The sequence below is a fragment of the Atheta coriaria genome, unplaced genomic scaffold, assembly GCF_025399875.1.
Source record: "Atheta coriaria isolate IRGN ID8LTWV9N9 unplaced genomic scaffold, Caltech_Dcor_3.1 hic_scaffold_6_pilon, whole genome shotgun sequence".
Classification (NCBI taxonomy): Eukaryota; Metazoa; Arthropoda; class Insecta; order Coleoptera; family Staphylinidae; genus Dalotia; species Dalotia coriaria.
In genome coordinates this window covers 13,855,804-13,871,831 of record NW_027045448.1, presented here as the reverse complement: position 1 = coordinate 13,871,831, position 16,028 = coordinate 13,855,804, and the positions used below count along the sequence as shown (strand labels likewise).

The window sequence follows — 16,028 nt, the reverse complement described above, 5'->3', positions numbered from 1 at the left end:
TGACAGTGTATAACTTTTGGTGTATTATTGGTTGCCTATATTGATTTACTGGTTTATTATAAAACAAAAATTGAAATTTTTAGCTTTTCAACTAGAAATACTTGCATAAACAACTCTTAGTGTGTTCATTATATCAAAAACTTTGATTTTTATTGTTTTTGAAGAAGTATAACGGCGATTTAATTGAAATCCTGCTGTGACAGTGCATATTTTTATGTGTAATGTTGGTTGCCTATATAGCTATACATGCACTGGTCTCAAATGAAACAAAAATCAAAATTTTAAGTTTTCCAGCCTGAAATAGTAATAAAACATGCCTACATATTTTAGATGCATTTTTATATCAAAATCTTTGTTTTTTTCTGTTTTGGAAAAGTATAACGGCGATTTAAATGAAATTGTGCTGACAAAGCATATTTTTATGTGTAATGTTGGTTGCCTATATAACTATACATGCACTGGTCTCAAACGAAACAAAAACTCAAACTTTCAAGTTTTCCAGTTGAAAATACAAATAAAACATCACAGAAAGTTATGACAAATCTTATTTATTTTGTGCTATTGCTTTGTGTATATGTTCCGCCTAATAATTGTAACACGTATTTGATTTTCCATCGAAAAGAACGTTTTCTCATGAGCAGTTTGTGAAATCATAACAAGTCTCTTATCAATCTAGTATCGTACAAAACGCAATTGGTAATCGTCAGCCGTGAAAAACGTAAAAATAACGCACCTTGACTACAGTTTAAAAATGAAGCTTTATTAAATAATCAAATACTTATATAAATAGTGCCACCCGTTTTCGACTTTACCTTCGCTTACGTGTTTCATTTTATTATTTAACTTTGCTCGCTCGCAATTTCGTATTCCATTATAATCATATAAAAATCGACAATATGTTCATTACGTTTAGAAAATGGTGGTGGTGGGGAGGTGGTTGTCCGTTCGTCACTGGATTAGCGTTACGCGGTTCTTAACTGTTGGCTGATTGGTTGGGTGGTCCGACGCCGGAAAAACGAGTTGCAGAAAATGGGGTGAGTGTGACAGTCATTATTATTATTATTATTCTCAATCGAGCGATCGAAGGATAAGGTAGGAAACTATTGGCGATCGGTGGCACGCAGCTTCTCCTCGACGGCCTCTTGGCTAGCCTCCGACAGGTCGGTCGCCTGGATGTACTTCTGTACACCGACGAGCGACTTTTTCAGCGCGTCAAACGAACTATAAACAAAAACACACAAAATATTATTACTTAACCTCAATTCATAATAAAAATGTGTAATTACCTGGAATACAACATCTTCTTCTTGACTTTGGCGGTGTCGGGACACCAGGACATGAGGAAGAGCTTCTGCTTCTTCGAGGACTCGGACGTGCCCTGACACTGATGCATGTACTCAAAGTCATAGAGGCCGTAGCGGCACTCGCCGGCACCGCCCGCCTGCAGGTTGGTGAGGAACTGCTCGTATTCCTCATCGCGCGCACCGATCACCTCCACGTCGATCTGTCGCTCGTCCTTGATGAAGAAGATCACATAACGATGCTTCTTGTCCTTTTTGATCTCTTCGTAGGTTGTCTTGCAGACGTCTGAAACCGTCACTCCTGACGCCTGGAAAATAATGAAATGTCATTTTAAACATGGCCACCGAATGTTGTCACACAAGTTCCCTACATTAAAACATTAATTTTGCTTATAACTTATGAATGCGTCACGGGATTTTATCAAATTTGATATTAAACGAAAGAAAATAAAAAAACAAATAAAATAAAACAATTTAAATGTTTGTATTATGCTTGTATAAAAAGATATGTGCGTTTTAAAAGTCATAACCTAATAAAAATTGAGTTTTTGCTCTTTTCTTGGTTAACATGTATCTATATAAACGTGCGAGTCTAAATTTGAATTGGAAAGTGTTCTCGCAAGTTAAATTTAGTCGTAACACGAGTGGAGGTTGATAATTCGTCCGAAAATAACCGGCGCGCGTCGTGGAAGATGTCGAAGATGCGTAATTTTAATTTTATTGCACCATGTGCGTGTCGTGCGCTTGCATTGTGCATGTTTTGCTTTTTCTCGGCAACGAGCGAGGCGAGACCACATTTGTTCATAACCTTGACAATCGAACGATATCGCCGCCGGCGCATTAAACGCGTAAACACCTAAGATAATCAAAACTGATCAAATCAGGTGCGAGGCAAGATATGACTTTCATGAGTCAGAGAAAAATTAATCATATGGTGATAAACGCGAAACAAAAGTTATTTACGATGCGCACGCATACATAAATACATTTTGTTTAGTGAATATTCTCGAAATTCGAGTGGCATTTGTTTCTGGATTAACAGTAAACCCGACTAAAGCTTAATTAATGAAGCATCGAACCGGTACGCGCTCGCCTTTTACACTCGGCTGATTGTCAAAATTTAACCAACAAAAAAAAGAGAAACGAGAAGGCCTCTGCGGGAGCGCCGCCCAATTACTCAAGGGCTCACGTATACACGCACCCTTATCCGCTGCTGGAAATGCATGCGGCGTGCGGATTTTATGAATGAATGGGCGAGGCGTCATGAGTCATCTGCTGCAAGAAGCGACGACATTTTTAAGATCCACGACTCGGCCGGCCGGCCAAATTCGGCGATCGGCGAAAATACATGCTCACGGTATGGGTTGTGAAGCGACCGCACGCACCCATCGCAATTTGCCTGCGTGCCCCGTTCGTAAAAAAGCGTGCAAAAATAGCGGCGATATGGCCGACACACACTGCGTGTGCGAAGCACGAATTTGTTCACAACGCACACGCCGCCGCCGCCACCAGCACCAAAAAGGCATACACGCACGCACAAACACTAGTTTAATCGACTTACCATATTGAATTAACCGGGTGGCGAGAACGTGCAGCTGAAAAACGGATTGTAAACGCACCAGATGCACCGGACTTAGCGGACTGTACGTCGCTGGTACGCCGCTCGTCGGAGGTTCTGGCGGACGTTGATCTGCCGGCTGTCACAATGCGCATGCGCGTCGCGCGTCTCCGTTCCTACGCGATCGCCGACGACAAATTAAAACAGCGAATAATTCACGCTTTGATGACTGCTCGCTCGCCGTCGATTCGAATCACGACCATATACGGCCAACGCGCTGCGAATCCCGCCGATGGTCAGCGTCTGCGGGGCACTGGATTGTCGCTACTTGTGCGCGCTACACTTCGATGCGCTTTCACGGCGCCAACTTTCAAACTTATTTATAACAAAGTTGTCAACTCGAATAGGCGCAAATGTCGACTGCGAGCGATGTTATAGTCGCGCGTAGAGTCCTGCGCGTTGATAATGCATGCGTACAAGTCCTTTTTCGGTGGCAAAATTGTAGATTTTTGCCTATTTATGAGTCACCGATTTCAGCCAATCTAAAAGCCGGTTCCACCAAATGCCCATTTATGGGCAACGTGCGAATCCAAGATGGCGGCGGCGATGGCACGCCCGGCTCGGTCGATACGCGACGTGTAATCAACTTTCAAGTCGGGCATTCGTCAATCAGGTAAAGTCAGCGACACCTGCGCAATTGTTTTTCACCTCATTTGCAAACCACACCATATATGGTAATAGCAAATTACATACAAAACAAAACAATTCATAAAACATTTTTAAAAGTTGCATAGGCAACCAACAATACACCAAACAACGATCAATCGATAACCAACTTTAATACATAATTTTAAACATGAAACAAATTAAATTTACATCAAATTAATCGCCCCGACAATATTTACAACCCTGCCCTTGTACTTCTTCGAAATATCTTCTTCAATCTGCTTTTGTATAATCTTTGTCTTGTCAATTACCTGTTTAATAACAGGATTTATCTTCTTTATTTGTGCTGCATTGTCCACCATTTTGTCTTCAACCAAAGTTTTACTCGCTTTCATCCTGTCAACCACATCTAACTTTTGTTTTAGTGACGCTGTCAGCATATCAACATACTTTGGCGAATGTTTGATATTATGCAGATGGAATATTCTCTTATTCATCAATCCTTCAAGAGCGATACTCACATGATCAGCAAGAGATGTCACCCCTTCAATTGTTTGCATTTTTAAAACATTCGGACCGTCGAGCATGGTCATCATATCACCACCATTCGCCATTTCGTATAATCTCATCTTTAGGAAGGCATTCAACTCCATTAAGTCGTTGATTATCTGATCGCGTGTTTTCGGATTGTCTAAAATGGTATACGCATCATTTCCTTTGGCTATACCACCATCCAAACCGGAATTTTCAACTACAATGCCGGATTCTTCTAAGTTGATGTCAATATCAACAATTTCAAACTCCTCCTCTGTTGTGGAAGTGTTCCCCCAGTCTATGTCGCCTTCATTTGGTGAATCTCCGGGGGAATCACCAAAATCTATCTCTTTTTCTACGCTTAACGAAGAGAAATCTATCTGGACATCATCTCCAAAGTCAATGTTAGCTGATTCTTCTTTGTCTGTTGTGATAATTGCATCTGAAGTTGGTTCTTCGACACTTACAGGTTTCTCACCATAAGTGTACTCATAAGTTGTTGTGTTTCCATGTGAAATCAAATAAGATAATATTGGTAAAAGTGGAAGATTGTCATTCTTACCAGAATGATAGTTTATGAATGATTTATACATGTTAATACCATCTTGCAGTTCTTTAAAATCCATTTTTTTGTAAATCAATGGAAGCTCTTTCAAAAGTTCCAGTAATTCTGCCTTGATGTTCTTCCCCTTGATGCCTAGTTGCTTACAGGTGGCGTTAAAATCATTAATTGCAATTGTTTCAGCTCTGCTGTAATCTTTTATCTTCTTTTCTGACTCTTGCTGTGCCTGTTCACACTTGGCAATTTGTTTCTTCAAGCCTGGTACTTCATAGATGACATTTCTCATCATAAGTTGGGATGCTTCAGCTAGATAAATGTTTTCTTGTTGGTAACAACTGACAATATCTTGCCAGTCTTTCATTCTTTGTGACCCATAGCGACCAAACAGATTTTTAGTATCTGCTTCGGTTTCCTTGAGGATTTCGATGATTTTTATGCAGTGGAAGTAGTTGATGTGTTGGCCAGAGAGTAGTTTGACGATGCCATCGTGTGCGGGCATGTCCTGGATGGCTGCGTTGATTTTCTCGCGGATTTTCAAGATGTTCGCCTGCCAATCTTTGGAGACATGGCGACGACTCACCAGCCAGTCGAGGAGTTTGTTCGTGTTGATGTCGATTGGAATGTGCGAGTCATCCATGGTGTTTTCTTGAGTTTTTAATTGTTTAAAACCATAGAGAAGTAAACATATGTTTCGTGTTTATTTGGTTTGCCAAATCAACATTTGTCAAGATTAACCTTATTTATTTTCAAGGTCATTTGAAGATTCAAGATAAAAACAAATTAAAATAGTTTATTGTTGTAAAATTTACGATATTTTTATTTAAATAATTCGCGAGTGTTATTTTAAGTCATATTAATAATTATTACCTGTTTTATATATAAAACTTTTGAATTGTTTGTGTTTATGCAAACGTCACCAAAAATGACATTTGACAGCCATATTTGAAGTTTGATTTTGTAACCGTTTCTTTCAGTCGCGTTCAACTGTCGTGCCGTTGTGTTGCAGTGGGCTTGTACATTTTCGCCGCCGAGTTTTTGTTTATCGCAGCGACGTCGAAACACTCAGCAATCAAGGAGGCCTCGTGCACGCCCGGCCGCCGCACACCGAAAGGTACATTTTAGGTTGTAACATTCTTCCTCTTTTTTTTTCTCTTCTCTTTCCTTAATTTCCTTCATGCTTTGGTCACGCTGGCGAATCATGCGGGGCGTTCATCAAATCAAAATTCAATGAAACCAAAGCATCACAACAACTTCTTGTCGAAATCACAGTGTATAACGTTGTTAATCAAACGGGGTTTATCAATTCGCGCAGGCACCATGACCAAGAACCGGAAGGATCTGACGCCGAGGCACATCTCCAAGTTCTCCGCTGTAAGTCGAGCCACCAAACCGGCACCAAGTGCCAACATCCGGGTTGTCATACGGATTCGACCACCGAATTCAAAAGAAACTGGTGATAATTACAGGTAAACAAAAAATCTTTAAAAAATCAATACAAACATTAATAAAATGAATATTTAGATCGATCGTGAAATGTCGTGAAGCGAATTCGTTGATCTTCGACCCGGAACAAGAAGACACTCCATTTTTTTACCATGGAGTTAAACAGCGTCGACGTGACTTGCTAAAGAAACAACATAAAAATATACAATTCGTCTATGATCGGGTTTTTCCCGAAGCAGCAACCAATGAGGAAGTTTTCTGTTATACCACACGTGACCTAATCGACATCCTAATGGACGGATGCAACTGTTCAGTATTCGCATACGGCGCAACAGGCGCTGGAAAAACATACACCATGCTAGGAAAACCAGACTCACCCGGAATAACTGTATTAACCATCGGAGAATTGTTCATGCGCAAAGAAGAACTCTCCGAAACACGCGATTTCGAACTGTTCGTAACCTATCTTGAAGTATACAACGAAGACGTACGTGATTTATTAAAACACAGCGATAAACCACTCCAACTCCGTGAAGACGCACAAATCGGCGTGCGGGTAGCCGGATTAACACACAAAAAGATAAACAACGCGGATGAATTGTTTCATTTGCTCGATGAAGGCAACAAAAACCGCACACAACACCCAACTGATTCAAACGCGGAGAGTAGTAGATCACATGCAGTATTCCAGGTGTATTTAAAAATGACTGTGAGGACCACAGGTCAAGCAATCATGGCGAAATTAAGTATGATTGATTTAGCAGGGAGTGAAAGAGGTGCAGCGACTGGATGTAAAGGTCCCCGGTTTAAAGAGGGCGCTAGTATCAACAAAAGTTTACTTGCGTTGGGTAATTGTATTAATAGTCTTGCAGACGGGCAGAAACACGTCCCATACCGAGATTCTAAACTGACTAGAATCTTAAAAGATAGTTTAGGTGGCAATTGTCATACGGTGATGATTGCGAATGTGTCGCCATCTTCGATGACGTTTGAGGACACATACAACACGTTGAAGTATGCAACCCGCGCGAAGAAGATCAAGGCGAATGTTAAGAAGAATATCGTCGCTGTGGGCAAATCATCTGCTGAATACATCAAGGTTATTGAAGGTCTCAATGAAGAGATTCGTCTGCTTAAAGAGGAAAATTCGAGGTTAAAAGAAAGTCAAACTTTGGTTATCACCACGCAGAGTTCGGAGGAAATTACAACTACGACTTGTGAAGAGTTACCGACGAATGAATTGATGGTTTGTAACTCGGCTGTGACCGAAATAGAATCAGAAATACCTTCGGAAGATTTATCAGCGGAGATTGCTAATGTTAAGAAGTTGTTTAGGTCTTATTCGCAGCTTGAAAATGTTTTGCATTCGTTTGTTGTGAAGCAACAACTGCATGAGAAGCGTCTCCAGTTGAAAGATGAGGAAAAAACGCGTCTGAATGGGTTATTATCCACTTCACAGGATAAAGAACATAATATTCGGTTGATGGAGACTATGAATCGTCTGCGCAGGCGCTCTGTACCATACGAGAATGAAATAAAACAATTACAAGTCAAGATTGCGCAAATAAAAGAACAAATTAAGACAAAACTGCAAGAAAATTCGAAGTTAAAACCAATAATTGATGTGGAACAGATTCAAGTTGATGCTATACGCGCAAATAATGATGTAAGTTGTGTAGATGGTATAATTTGCTTGAAAATTAGTGTTTATTGTTACAGAAACACACATTCGAAGCGCTGGTCAGTATGCAAGCGTTTGAGTTACAAAAACGTGGCGAGTTTATGGAGCAATCTTCGCATTTACTGCAAACCTGGCATGTTTTACTCACGAAACGTGGTTTGGTCACCAAGGAAATGCAAGATGTGTTTGATAAGTTGCATACGATGAATGCGTCAGAGTTACAAGATGGCGGCGATTCGGGTTTGAGCACTGCATCCGGGACAACGAGTAATTCAGCGCTTACTGTCACCACACTGGTGGATCCATCGCGAACGATAAAACGCACCGGCAAGCGTAAACTTGAAGGTTCGGAGGGTGGTGATTCTAATACGGACATGGATTCGACTTTTGCGACATCACACAATTCACTCTTCAAAGGTGGGCTTATTCATCAGTCTCTGACTGCGATCGCCGGCGAAGTGATTCACAACGCCATCGCGAGCCTGAGCAGTTTTCGCGATAAACTCACATAACCATGCATGTCTCAAACTAACCTCAACCATGTACAATATTTATATTAAATTATATATTTGGTATTTTGTCGTTTTAGAATTGCAACCGACGCCTTCGAAGCGTATGGCGAAGGGTGTACCGGCGCGACAATCGCCGCGCATCCGCAAACAGAAAGAAAACAAAGCCACGGAACTATTGCGAAGGATTCGACGGCCGGGCGTGAATGTGGAGATATCTAGGCATGCGCACAAGGCGCTGCCGGTGCAAACTGGGGCGAAACCGCCATTTAGGTGAAGTGTCACCTTGCGGTAATTTCTTTATGGTTTTTATCTTTCACTTTTATCCGAGTGGTGGGGTTCTGATAAGTTTATGTATGTATATTTTTATATTTTTATATCGACGATGCTCTCCATACTCTACGAGAGCTTTAAATAGCTAGTAGGGACTTTTTGAATTCTCTTAGTAAAAAAAATTAATTTAACTCGGCGTTTATGACTTAAATGCATTGAACAACCATCGACGTTCGATGTTAGCGCCGATGCCGACCAACTCCTGACTAAAGACGCTTGGGAAACGTGACATTAACACCTCCAGGTCAGAGGGGCGTAGATTTGACTCTAGTTTGGTCACATATGACCAGATATAATCCAGACCGGCGCCGAAGGGATGCACGTTGAGGAAAGCTGAGATTATTCCAACGAGGCGTGCGTCTGCGTTGTTGAGAGTGTTGAGATTCGTTGCTTCGGAGGTGGAACCATTGACTGGTAGCGGTGTGTGAGTATGCGTGTGACTAGAAGAATCGGAAGATATCGAATCGGTTTTTTCTGATTCAGTATCGTCCAGGTTTATGGTGCCGTCGATCATTTGTTGTTTTAGCTTGGATTGTAATTCGCGTGATCGCGATTCTTCTTCGGCTTGTTTTTTCTTTACGTCTAGTAATTGTTGTTGCATTCCATGCAAAGTTTGTTGTAAGACTTTTATTTGTTTTTCTTTATCGTCTAAGTCTTTCTGGAGGTCCATTTTAACAACTTCCACCTTAAAATATTAATTTTTTAGTTTATTATAACTTAAATATCATATTAAAGTACTTTAGTCACGGGTTTTGCCTTCCGTGACTAAAGTGTCACTTTTCGTGTCGCGAAACTGTGAAAAAGTTTAAAAATGTAAAATATTGTTACCTCATTCTTATATGCTTCCATTTGCATGCGTAAAGCGTTATTCTCATCTTTTAATTGAACATTTTCATCTTGTACAAGATCAACTTTGGTCCGTTTGCGTGGAATGGCTTCCTCTTCATCCGAGACGTCCATTTCGTCATCGCCGCGCTCCTGCGACGCGGCTTCCAACTCAATTTGCACGTTTTTTATCTCCTAGAAATCCAGAAAGTGTCAAAAGCGTTCCAGAACTGCGTTGTGAGAACTCGTCGACGTAACTCGTAACTCTTACAAACTGAATGTTTATTGATGCATACGTTTTTGGTACAGTGACGGCCACGGCCACGATTAAAGGGAGAAGATTGAATCGAATAAGATATAGTAGAATATATAGAATATAAAAAAATGGCTAGCTAACCGTTCGGCACGCCAGTGTGCCCACAAACACTTGTTCGAATGGTGACTATACTCTCGGCGACCTTTCGTCCTCGTTTAAGGGCTGAATATGTGTAACCTACCTTGGTGTGCATTTTTGTTTCGTTAGCAAGTCTAGCTTACCTTGAAGCATGATATCGACAATAATAGTAGATTGTTATTTTTTTTGATAATTTTGGTAGCCCGTACGCTAGTTTCGAGGAGGCAAAGTGCGTTCTTTTACACATTGATTCGACTAGATACAGGAGAACTGTTTGGATGGCGGTGTGTGAGGGGTTGTAATATCTGGTTAGAGGGGTACGTACCATCGACTGTTTCTTCCACATCTCGATGTTCTTTCGCTGCGCCTTGGTGAAATGGTCCCAGACCTTCTTGTGACACGCAGCATTGAATAAGCGCTCTATTTGACTGACTGAGAGAGACAGCCACACATACGCAAATGAACCACTTAGTTATACTCCAAATCATTAACATTATTAACAATTAAAGTTTAAAGTGTGTTTGCCTTATACTTTAGGTTGAAACAATCAAGTTTCATTCAGGAAATATTCAAACCAAATGCAGTATAGCCTCATTATAACGCATTATACAGCTTCTCTGTGTAATTATGAAAAATATTTTAATTTTTAGCAATTATGAGTTAGAATATTTTTTAAAGACATGACATCGATGGTAACATTTGAAATATTGTTGTAATTATGATCCCAACATCCCTACAAATTGCAATGCAAATTTCTATAACTTAAGCACGATTTATCAGCTAATTTGTTGGGGTGCACGTTGCGTTACTAGAAAATCATTTAAACATAACACAAGTGAATACAACTGAGCGACGCGGAATTCATATTTAGACTTCAGGAAATATTTACCGGCATTTTTACAAGAGTAATTGAGTTTATAACCAGCTAATAAAAGATTAATCACGCCAGAACGCGTAAAATTTCAATATTTGGGTATTTTTGTATTTTTCTATGTAAAACCTAATTTTTAGGTTAATTTTACGAATCATAACCTCAAAAAATAACTTTTTTGCATTTTTAACTTAAACAAACGTAGTTTTCTAGCTCTGCACATATTATTTACGTTATTTCACTGTAATGCTATTACTTTCTTGTTTTTGTTCCTCGGTGTAACATTTTGATATTTTCCAATTTTTAAACTCTAAATGTTGAAAATAAGTGAAAACATACTTAGCATAATTACCTCTTTAGTCTATAAAGCGTCGTTATAAAGAGGCTACACTGTATTAACATTAAATTCATATAATTTGGCATGAATACTGAATGCAAACTTAATCTTTCTACTTTCTGCCTTAAAAAAACCTCGCTTGAACTGATTGTTGCGTCGTTCGTCCTCTACATTCTGACACATGTGCTGTTCGTATCGACCCGACCAATTTGTTCTCAATTTACCTACCGAACTGCGCAAAACAGCAAATGTGTGTAAATTAGCTCGATGCAACACTTTCGTCAGCCGCGTACGTTCTGATTCGTGATTGTCCGACCCCTCACATACTTACCTAAAGCTTGCGCAAGCTTTCAAAGGATGAGTAAAATAAAAAGTTACAAAACTAATGCAAAATCAGTACTCACATTGCAATAGAATGCCTTGCATGCGTCCCTTCATGATTTCACGCGCTTTCTGCAACTCCTCTTCGTATTGGACTTTTTCGGTGAGAAGACGCCGCACGTGTGAATTTGTAGACTGAATCATTGAGTAGAAATTGTTTGCGTTGCGTTTGCTGCAATCACCTCTCTCCAACCATGTAATAACCACCTAAAAATGTAAAAATTAACTTTTTTTGTGTGTTAATATTAATAATAACATACCAAAACAGCTTTTGTGAACGTATCATCCTGTTTAATCTTCTCTGAAACCGCAGAGGCTTCATGATCCGTGTAATGGACAACCGGAGGCGGTGATGGCGGCCGTAGACGTTCCTCTTCCATGCGTTCTCGATGTCTTTGCTCTCGTTGAAGCTGCCGCTGTCGACATTCCCACTCATATTGATCATCTCTAGCCTAAAACATCAAAAAATTAACTTTTTCTTCTCTTTTTTTAACAAAAATCATCAATAATACCTGCGCATAATCAACATGTAATCTCCCAGTGTTAGGTGGATCAGTATTCGACCCAATCCTAACCCTATACCCAGATAAAAAGATGGCGGCGTCCACTGACGCCTCATAAACGAATCTAATATGACAAAAGTTCTTCTTGCTCAGTCTCAGCGTGGTAATCTCACCACACCGTTCAAATACTTCCATAATAATCTCCTCAGTCATATTCTCTGGTAATCCACCGACGAAAATCGTCCTGCATCCTGGTGGACGTTCACGTGTCGTCGGCGCAGGCGCAGTAGGACTCGGCGGAAACAATGTACATGATTTACAGTGTACTATCTCTTTAGTAGGAGTGTTAATCAGTAAAGAATCTGCTGCTGCTGGTGTGGTTAATAATGTTTCAGATGTGGCTGTTATCATTGGATTCATCGGTGGCATCATTCCATAGTTATTCATTGTCATTACATTGGGATCCATGATCATATTCATGCCAACCATGGGATAACTCATTCCCATCATACCGGACCACATGCTGGGGTTCATCGGAGTCGGGGCACTCTGGAGATTCATTACGTGACTGTCGGAGTGTGTGGATGTTGCGTTTGATAGGTTTGAGTCGTCGTCGCGACACTTGGAGAATTCACGATCGCGGCTGTCGCGATTCATTCGCATTGTCGTCATTGTTTCCAGGTCGACGAGATCGTCAGTCTCGTCCAGGGAACGATTGTGTAGTTTGTTGCGGTTCATTATTTGTTGTTCAAACATTTAATTATAGGTGAATCTGGGGAGAATTTTGATTTATTAGTTGAAGTTGAGGAAAAAATAGCTTAAATACTCACCATTTTGGTTATTTTTATAGGTAAATATAGAATAACACAGGGAATTAATGATTTATAATGTTTTATGTTAAGTTTTATGCGTTGTGTGAGATTCTCGTTGTATCTTATTGTTTGGTGCAATGTTTAATCGATTATTAAATTGTTAGCAAGACATTTGGGACTGCGACTGCCTGGTTGCGGTTGTTGAAGGTTATTTGGCTGCCGACGTTTCGCCTTGTGCCAAAAAATTAAATTTTTATAAGTTTGACAGAGAATTGATAAAATTACACATATATAAATCAGTTTAATATTAAATTCATATAAAATAGTTTAATATTATACAAAATTTGTTTATTTTAGCGTTAAAACATTCTAAAATCTGAAATGTTTCCAACGGCGAATTGGCTCGCGTCCAAACGACGTACTCCCACAGTGAAACTGTCAAACAGTTCCCATTTTCGGGCCTAGATGGCGCTAACTGTCCACAACTAGACTAAAATAAAACAGAAATTATTATCGGTTGCAAACTTTGCACAAAAAAGACTTGTTTACGTTTGAATCAGTTCCAGTTTGATACACGTGCAATCACTCGCTTGTTTATTTTATTAATACAACAAGTTATAGCGTAATCAATCTTCGGTTCAATTTAGTTGTCAGTATAAATTGTGGCGATAATCTATTTCGAATCACGCCGACTTTTAAGTTCGTCAACGAGCCATGCGATACTTTGCACAAGGCCGCCGATCACGACATCAGCGATTGCAACAGCCGCATCAACTTCCGATCCGCGTGAGTCGATTTCTCACAGCTCACTCAGCTGAGCAAGAAATTGAGATTTAAAGCATTAGATAACGCGCTGGCTGCATCGACGTAATGACAAATTAATAGCGCTGTCATTCAGCGCGTTTTCTACTGTTTCAAGAGACGTGTGCATGTCGTGGGTAAGTGTATGTTTTGTTCGTGGAACCGTTTGTCCTTCAATTGTTGTAATTGTGAATTGTGAATTAAACTGGCAAAGGTGCAGTTAATTTCTAAGAATGGCATAGAATAATTTTACAATGGTTTTATTAACTTACCGGTAAAATTGCGGTTAAAATCAGGAAAATTTTAAGTTTTTTCTATTTTTTTGAAGGAAAAGTAAATAATTTTTGTTTAGTCAATGAAATTACAACTTTATTTATTTTTTATGCGTTGATTTAGATGTAATTTTACTTTCCGTTCATTGTGATGATTGTTTCTTGTTTCCTGTTTTGTTTCATGAATCATGAGTAAAACAATGCACAGGAACGCAAACTAATGAATAGAATAAAGAGGTAATTAATTTGTGTATTAATTACCAAGATAAGCTCAGTAAACGTATAATGCAAGTACATTTTGAGCAATGTGTAGCACAAATATTAAAATTAACATTTTGGGAGTTTTATTGCCGAAATAAAGATAATTAATTGAGTACAAACAAAATAATTCAAATTATTAACACAAATAGAGCGATAAATAACAGAGAAATATGAGATGTGAAGAAATAATTTAAATAATGGAAAACAAACAGTATTATGGGAATTAAGAGTGAAATTTTGCATTGAAATTTAAATATTAAGCATAATATGCTTATTTTATTAATAAAATGGGTGAAAATTATGATACTTATTGCAACACTTGGTATATTTTTAATTATTACGTATATTTAAAGTTTAAAACTTGTAAAATATCAAAAAAATAACAAAATATTGCTATTTTACGTGAATTGGTATCTGTTTAATCTTTTGTTGCGTTGATTATTAACTCAATTTTTCTAGTAAAAATGCCCGTAAATATTTCCTGAAGTCTAAAAATGAATTCCGCGTCGTTCAGTTGTATTCACTTGTGTTATGTTTAAATGATTTTCTAGTAACGCAACGGGCACCCCAACAAATTAGCTGAAAAATCGTACTTAAGTTATAGAAATTTGCATTGCAATTTGTGGGAATGTTGGGATCATAATTACAACAATATTTCAATTGTTGCCATCGATGTCATGTCTTTGAAAACAATATTTTAGCTCATAATTGCTAGAAATTAAAATATTTTTTGTTTTTATACGAGAAATTAATATAAACCAACCATGTTGTACAAATTCGACGTTAGGTTAGTTCTTAAATCCGCTTGTAGGGGGCGCTTTGGGAGGATGTAGAATCAGCGAATTATATTTACTCTAAACTGCACTTTGTTAACCATAATAAGCTTATTTAATTTACGAAATGAGCTAAAAATAAGATACTTATAGTCACACCAGATATATTTTTAATTATTTCACACGTTTAAATTTAAAAAACCTTAAACTATCAAAAAACATTTTAAAACAAGTCAATATTTGTATTTTCTGTGATTTTAGTTACAGAAATGCTTTAACGTAATAATTATTCCAACTTACAGCGCGCTAACAGATTGTTAAGAAGTCAGAAAACCTTAATTAACATTTGTAATTACATTTACAGAACTAACGAACATTACTTAAAGCGCACAACATCAACTAATCAAAAACAACGCTGAAAACAACGAAAAAACATCAAAATCTAATATTTCCTGTGACTGTACTCGTTCACCAACTACGCGTTTCTTTAAAGTTCTATTTCTATTTTCCATTCCATCTTCAATTCAAGTAGGAAATTGGGCATCACGCACCCAGCTTTATTAACTGCTATTTGTAGACGTTTCTAGGCCAATTAAAAGCGCGTCGAATGATGATGACACTACCAAAACCCAGAAAACAAAAGATTAATGTTTATAACTAAATATAAACATTTTGAGTATTATGAGTTGATACTCATGTAGAAAATACTTTAACGCCCCCTATGTTTGAAATATTTAACTATAAGTGTCATTAAATATCCATATAAACTTTAATCCTTTATTTTACACCCTTCAAGTTATATTTTTGCAACAAAAAGTGGCCTACATTATTTTCCAAGGTCTAAACTATATTTTCACCAAAATTTATCAAAATTACTCCGATGGTTTTCCCGTAAAAGCGTCACAAACAAACAAATTGACATTTTACTTAAAATTTTTGTTTTAAACATTCCTACGCCAATTAAAACGCGTAGAATGATAAAAACAAAAAGATTAATGTTTATAACAAAATATAAACATTTCAAGTATCATGATTTGATACTCTTGTAGATACTTGTCATCGTGTACATTATTGTATAATACTCGAAACAGTTGGAGACGAGATGAGAATCGATGATCCCCGTTATTGCCAACAAGCCAACAAACAAACAAACAAAACACGATCTTAGGTACAACTTACACCAACCTAAAAGAAAGAATCACATAATAATA

The 16,028-nt window shown here is 38.3% G+C and overlaps 4 protein-coding genes and 1 long non-coding RNA gene across 6 annotated transcripts; 1 reads left to right on the top strand and 4 right to left on the bottom strand.

The window, feature by feature from the left end:
- Positions 1–739: 739 nt before the first annotated feature.
- Positions 740–3,014, bottom strand: tsr (Cofilin/actin-depolymerizing factor homolog tsr). Its single transcript, XM_065304511.1, has 3 exons — positions 2,863–3,014; positions 1,287–1,609; positions 740–1,221 (listed from the first exon to the last, which is right to left on the bottom strand). The coding sequence occupies exons 1-3, from the start codon at positions 2,863–2,865 to the stop codon at positions 1,101–1,103; spliced, it is 447 nt and encodes a 148-aa protein (XP_065160583.1). The 5' UTR covers positions 2,866–3,014; the 3' UTR covers positions 740–1,100.
- A 259-nt stretch (positions 3,015–3,273) lies between these two features.
- Positions 3,274–8,716, top strand: LOC135793507 (kinesin-like protein KIF18A). 2 transcript variants are annotated; one of them, XM_065304504.1, is made up of 6 exons: positions 3,274–3,532; positions 5,596–5,743; positions 5,934–6,087; positions 6,143–7,730; positions 7,784–8,162; positions 8,335–8,716. In XM_065304504.1, the coding sequence occupies exons 1-6, from the start codon at positions 3,422–3,424 to the stop codon at positions 8,529–8,531; spliced, it is 2,577 nt and encodes an 858-aa protein (XP_065160576.1). In that variant the 5' UTR covers positions 3,274–3,421; the 3' UTR covers positions 8,532–8,716. The 2 variants fall into 2 exon arrangements, with proteins under 2 accessions (XP_065160576.1, XP_065160577.1); XM_065304505.1 differs by lacking the exon at positions 3,274–3,532 and having other exon boundaries at positions 5,590–5,732.
- LOC135793510 (CDK5RAP3-like protein) lies at positions 3,682–5,627 on the bottom strand. Its single transcript, XM_065304509.1, has 2 exons — positions 5,489–5,627; positions 3,682–5,356 (listed from the first exon to the last, which is right to left on the bottom strand). Exon 2 carries the CDS (start codon positions 5,256–5,258, stop codon positions 3,732–3,734), a length of 1,527 nt encoding a protein of 508 aa, XP_065160581.1. The 5' UTR covers positions 5,259–5,356; positions 5,489–5,627; the 3' UTR covers positions 3,682–3,731.
- LOC135793508 (ecto-NOX disulfide-thiol exchanger 2) lies at positions 7,753–12,908 on the bottom strand. The gene is made up of 7 exons (XM_065304506.1): positions 12,729–12,908; positions 11,908–12,670; positions 11,656–11,847; positions 11,419–11,602; positions 10,132–10,238; positions 9,416–9,607; positions 7,753–9,272 (listed from the first exon to the last, which is right to left on the bottom strand). Exons 2-7 carry the CDS (start codon positions 12,652–12,654, stop codon positions 8,727–8,729), a joined length of 1,968 nt encoding a protein of 655 aa, XP_065160578.1. The 5' UTR covers positions 12,655–12,670; positions 12,729–12,908; the 3' UTR covers positions 7,753–8,726.
- A 98-nt stretch (positions 12,909–13,006) lies between these two features.
- Positions 13,007–13,633, bottom strand: LOC135793514 (uncharacterized). The gene is made up of 2 exons (XR_010548644.1): positions 13,260–13,633; positions 13,007–13,200 (listed from the first exon to the last, which is right to left on the bottom strand). It is a non-coding gene; the product is annotated as an uncharacterized lncRNA (long non-coding RNA).
- Positions 13,634–16,028: the final 2,395 nt, after the last annotated feature.

Excerpts from the sequence above, each read along its gene's own strand:
- tsr (XM_065304511.1), bottom strand. Across the intron at positions 1,222-1,286 it reads AAGAAGATGTTGTATTCCAG|TTCGTTTGACGCGCTGAAAA; the intron begins GTAATTACACAT and ends TTTTGTTTATAG.
- LOC135793507 (XM_065304504.1), top strand. The coding sequence starts at position 3,422 with ATGCCCATTTATGGGCAACGTGCGAATCCAAGATGGCGGCGGCGATGG. Across the intron at positions 3,533-5,595 it reads GTCGGGCATTCGTCAATCAG|TCGCGTTCAACTGTCGTGCC; the intron begins GTAAAGTCAGCG and ends CGTTTCTTTCAG. Across the intron at positions 8,163-8,334 it reads ACACAATTCACTCTTCAAAG|AATTGCAACCGACGCCTTCG; the intron begins GTGGGCTTATTC and ends TTGTCGTTTTAG.
- LOC135793510 (XM_065304509.1), bottom strand. The coding sequence starts at position 5,258 with ATGGATGACTCGCACATTCCAATCGACATCAACACGAACAAACTCCTC.
- LOC135793508 (XM_065304506.1), bottom strand. The coding sequence starts at position 12,654 with ATGTTTGAACAACAAATAATGAACCGCAACAAACTACACAATCGTTCC. Across the intron at positions 11,848-11,907 it reads TACATGTTGATTATGCGCAG|GCTAGAGATGATCAATATGA; the intron begins GTATTATTGATG and ends TTGATGTTTTAG. Across the intron at positions 10,239-11,418 it reads GCAAGGCATTCTATTGCAAT|TCAGTCAAATAGAGCGCTTA; the intron begins GTGAGTACTGAT and ends TGTCTCTCTCAG.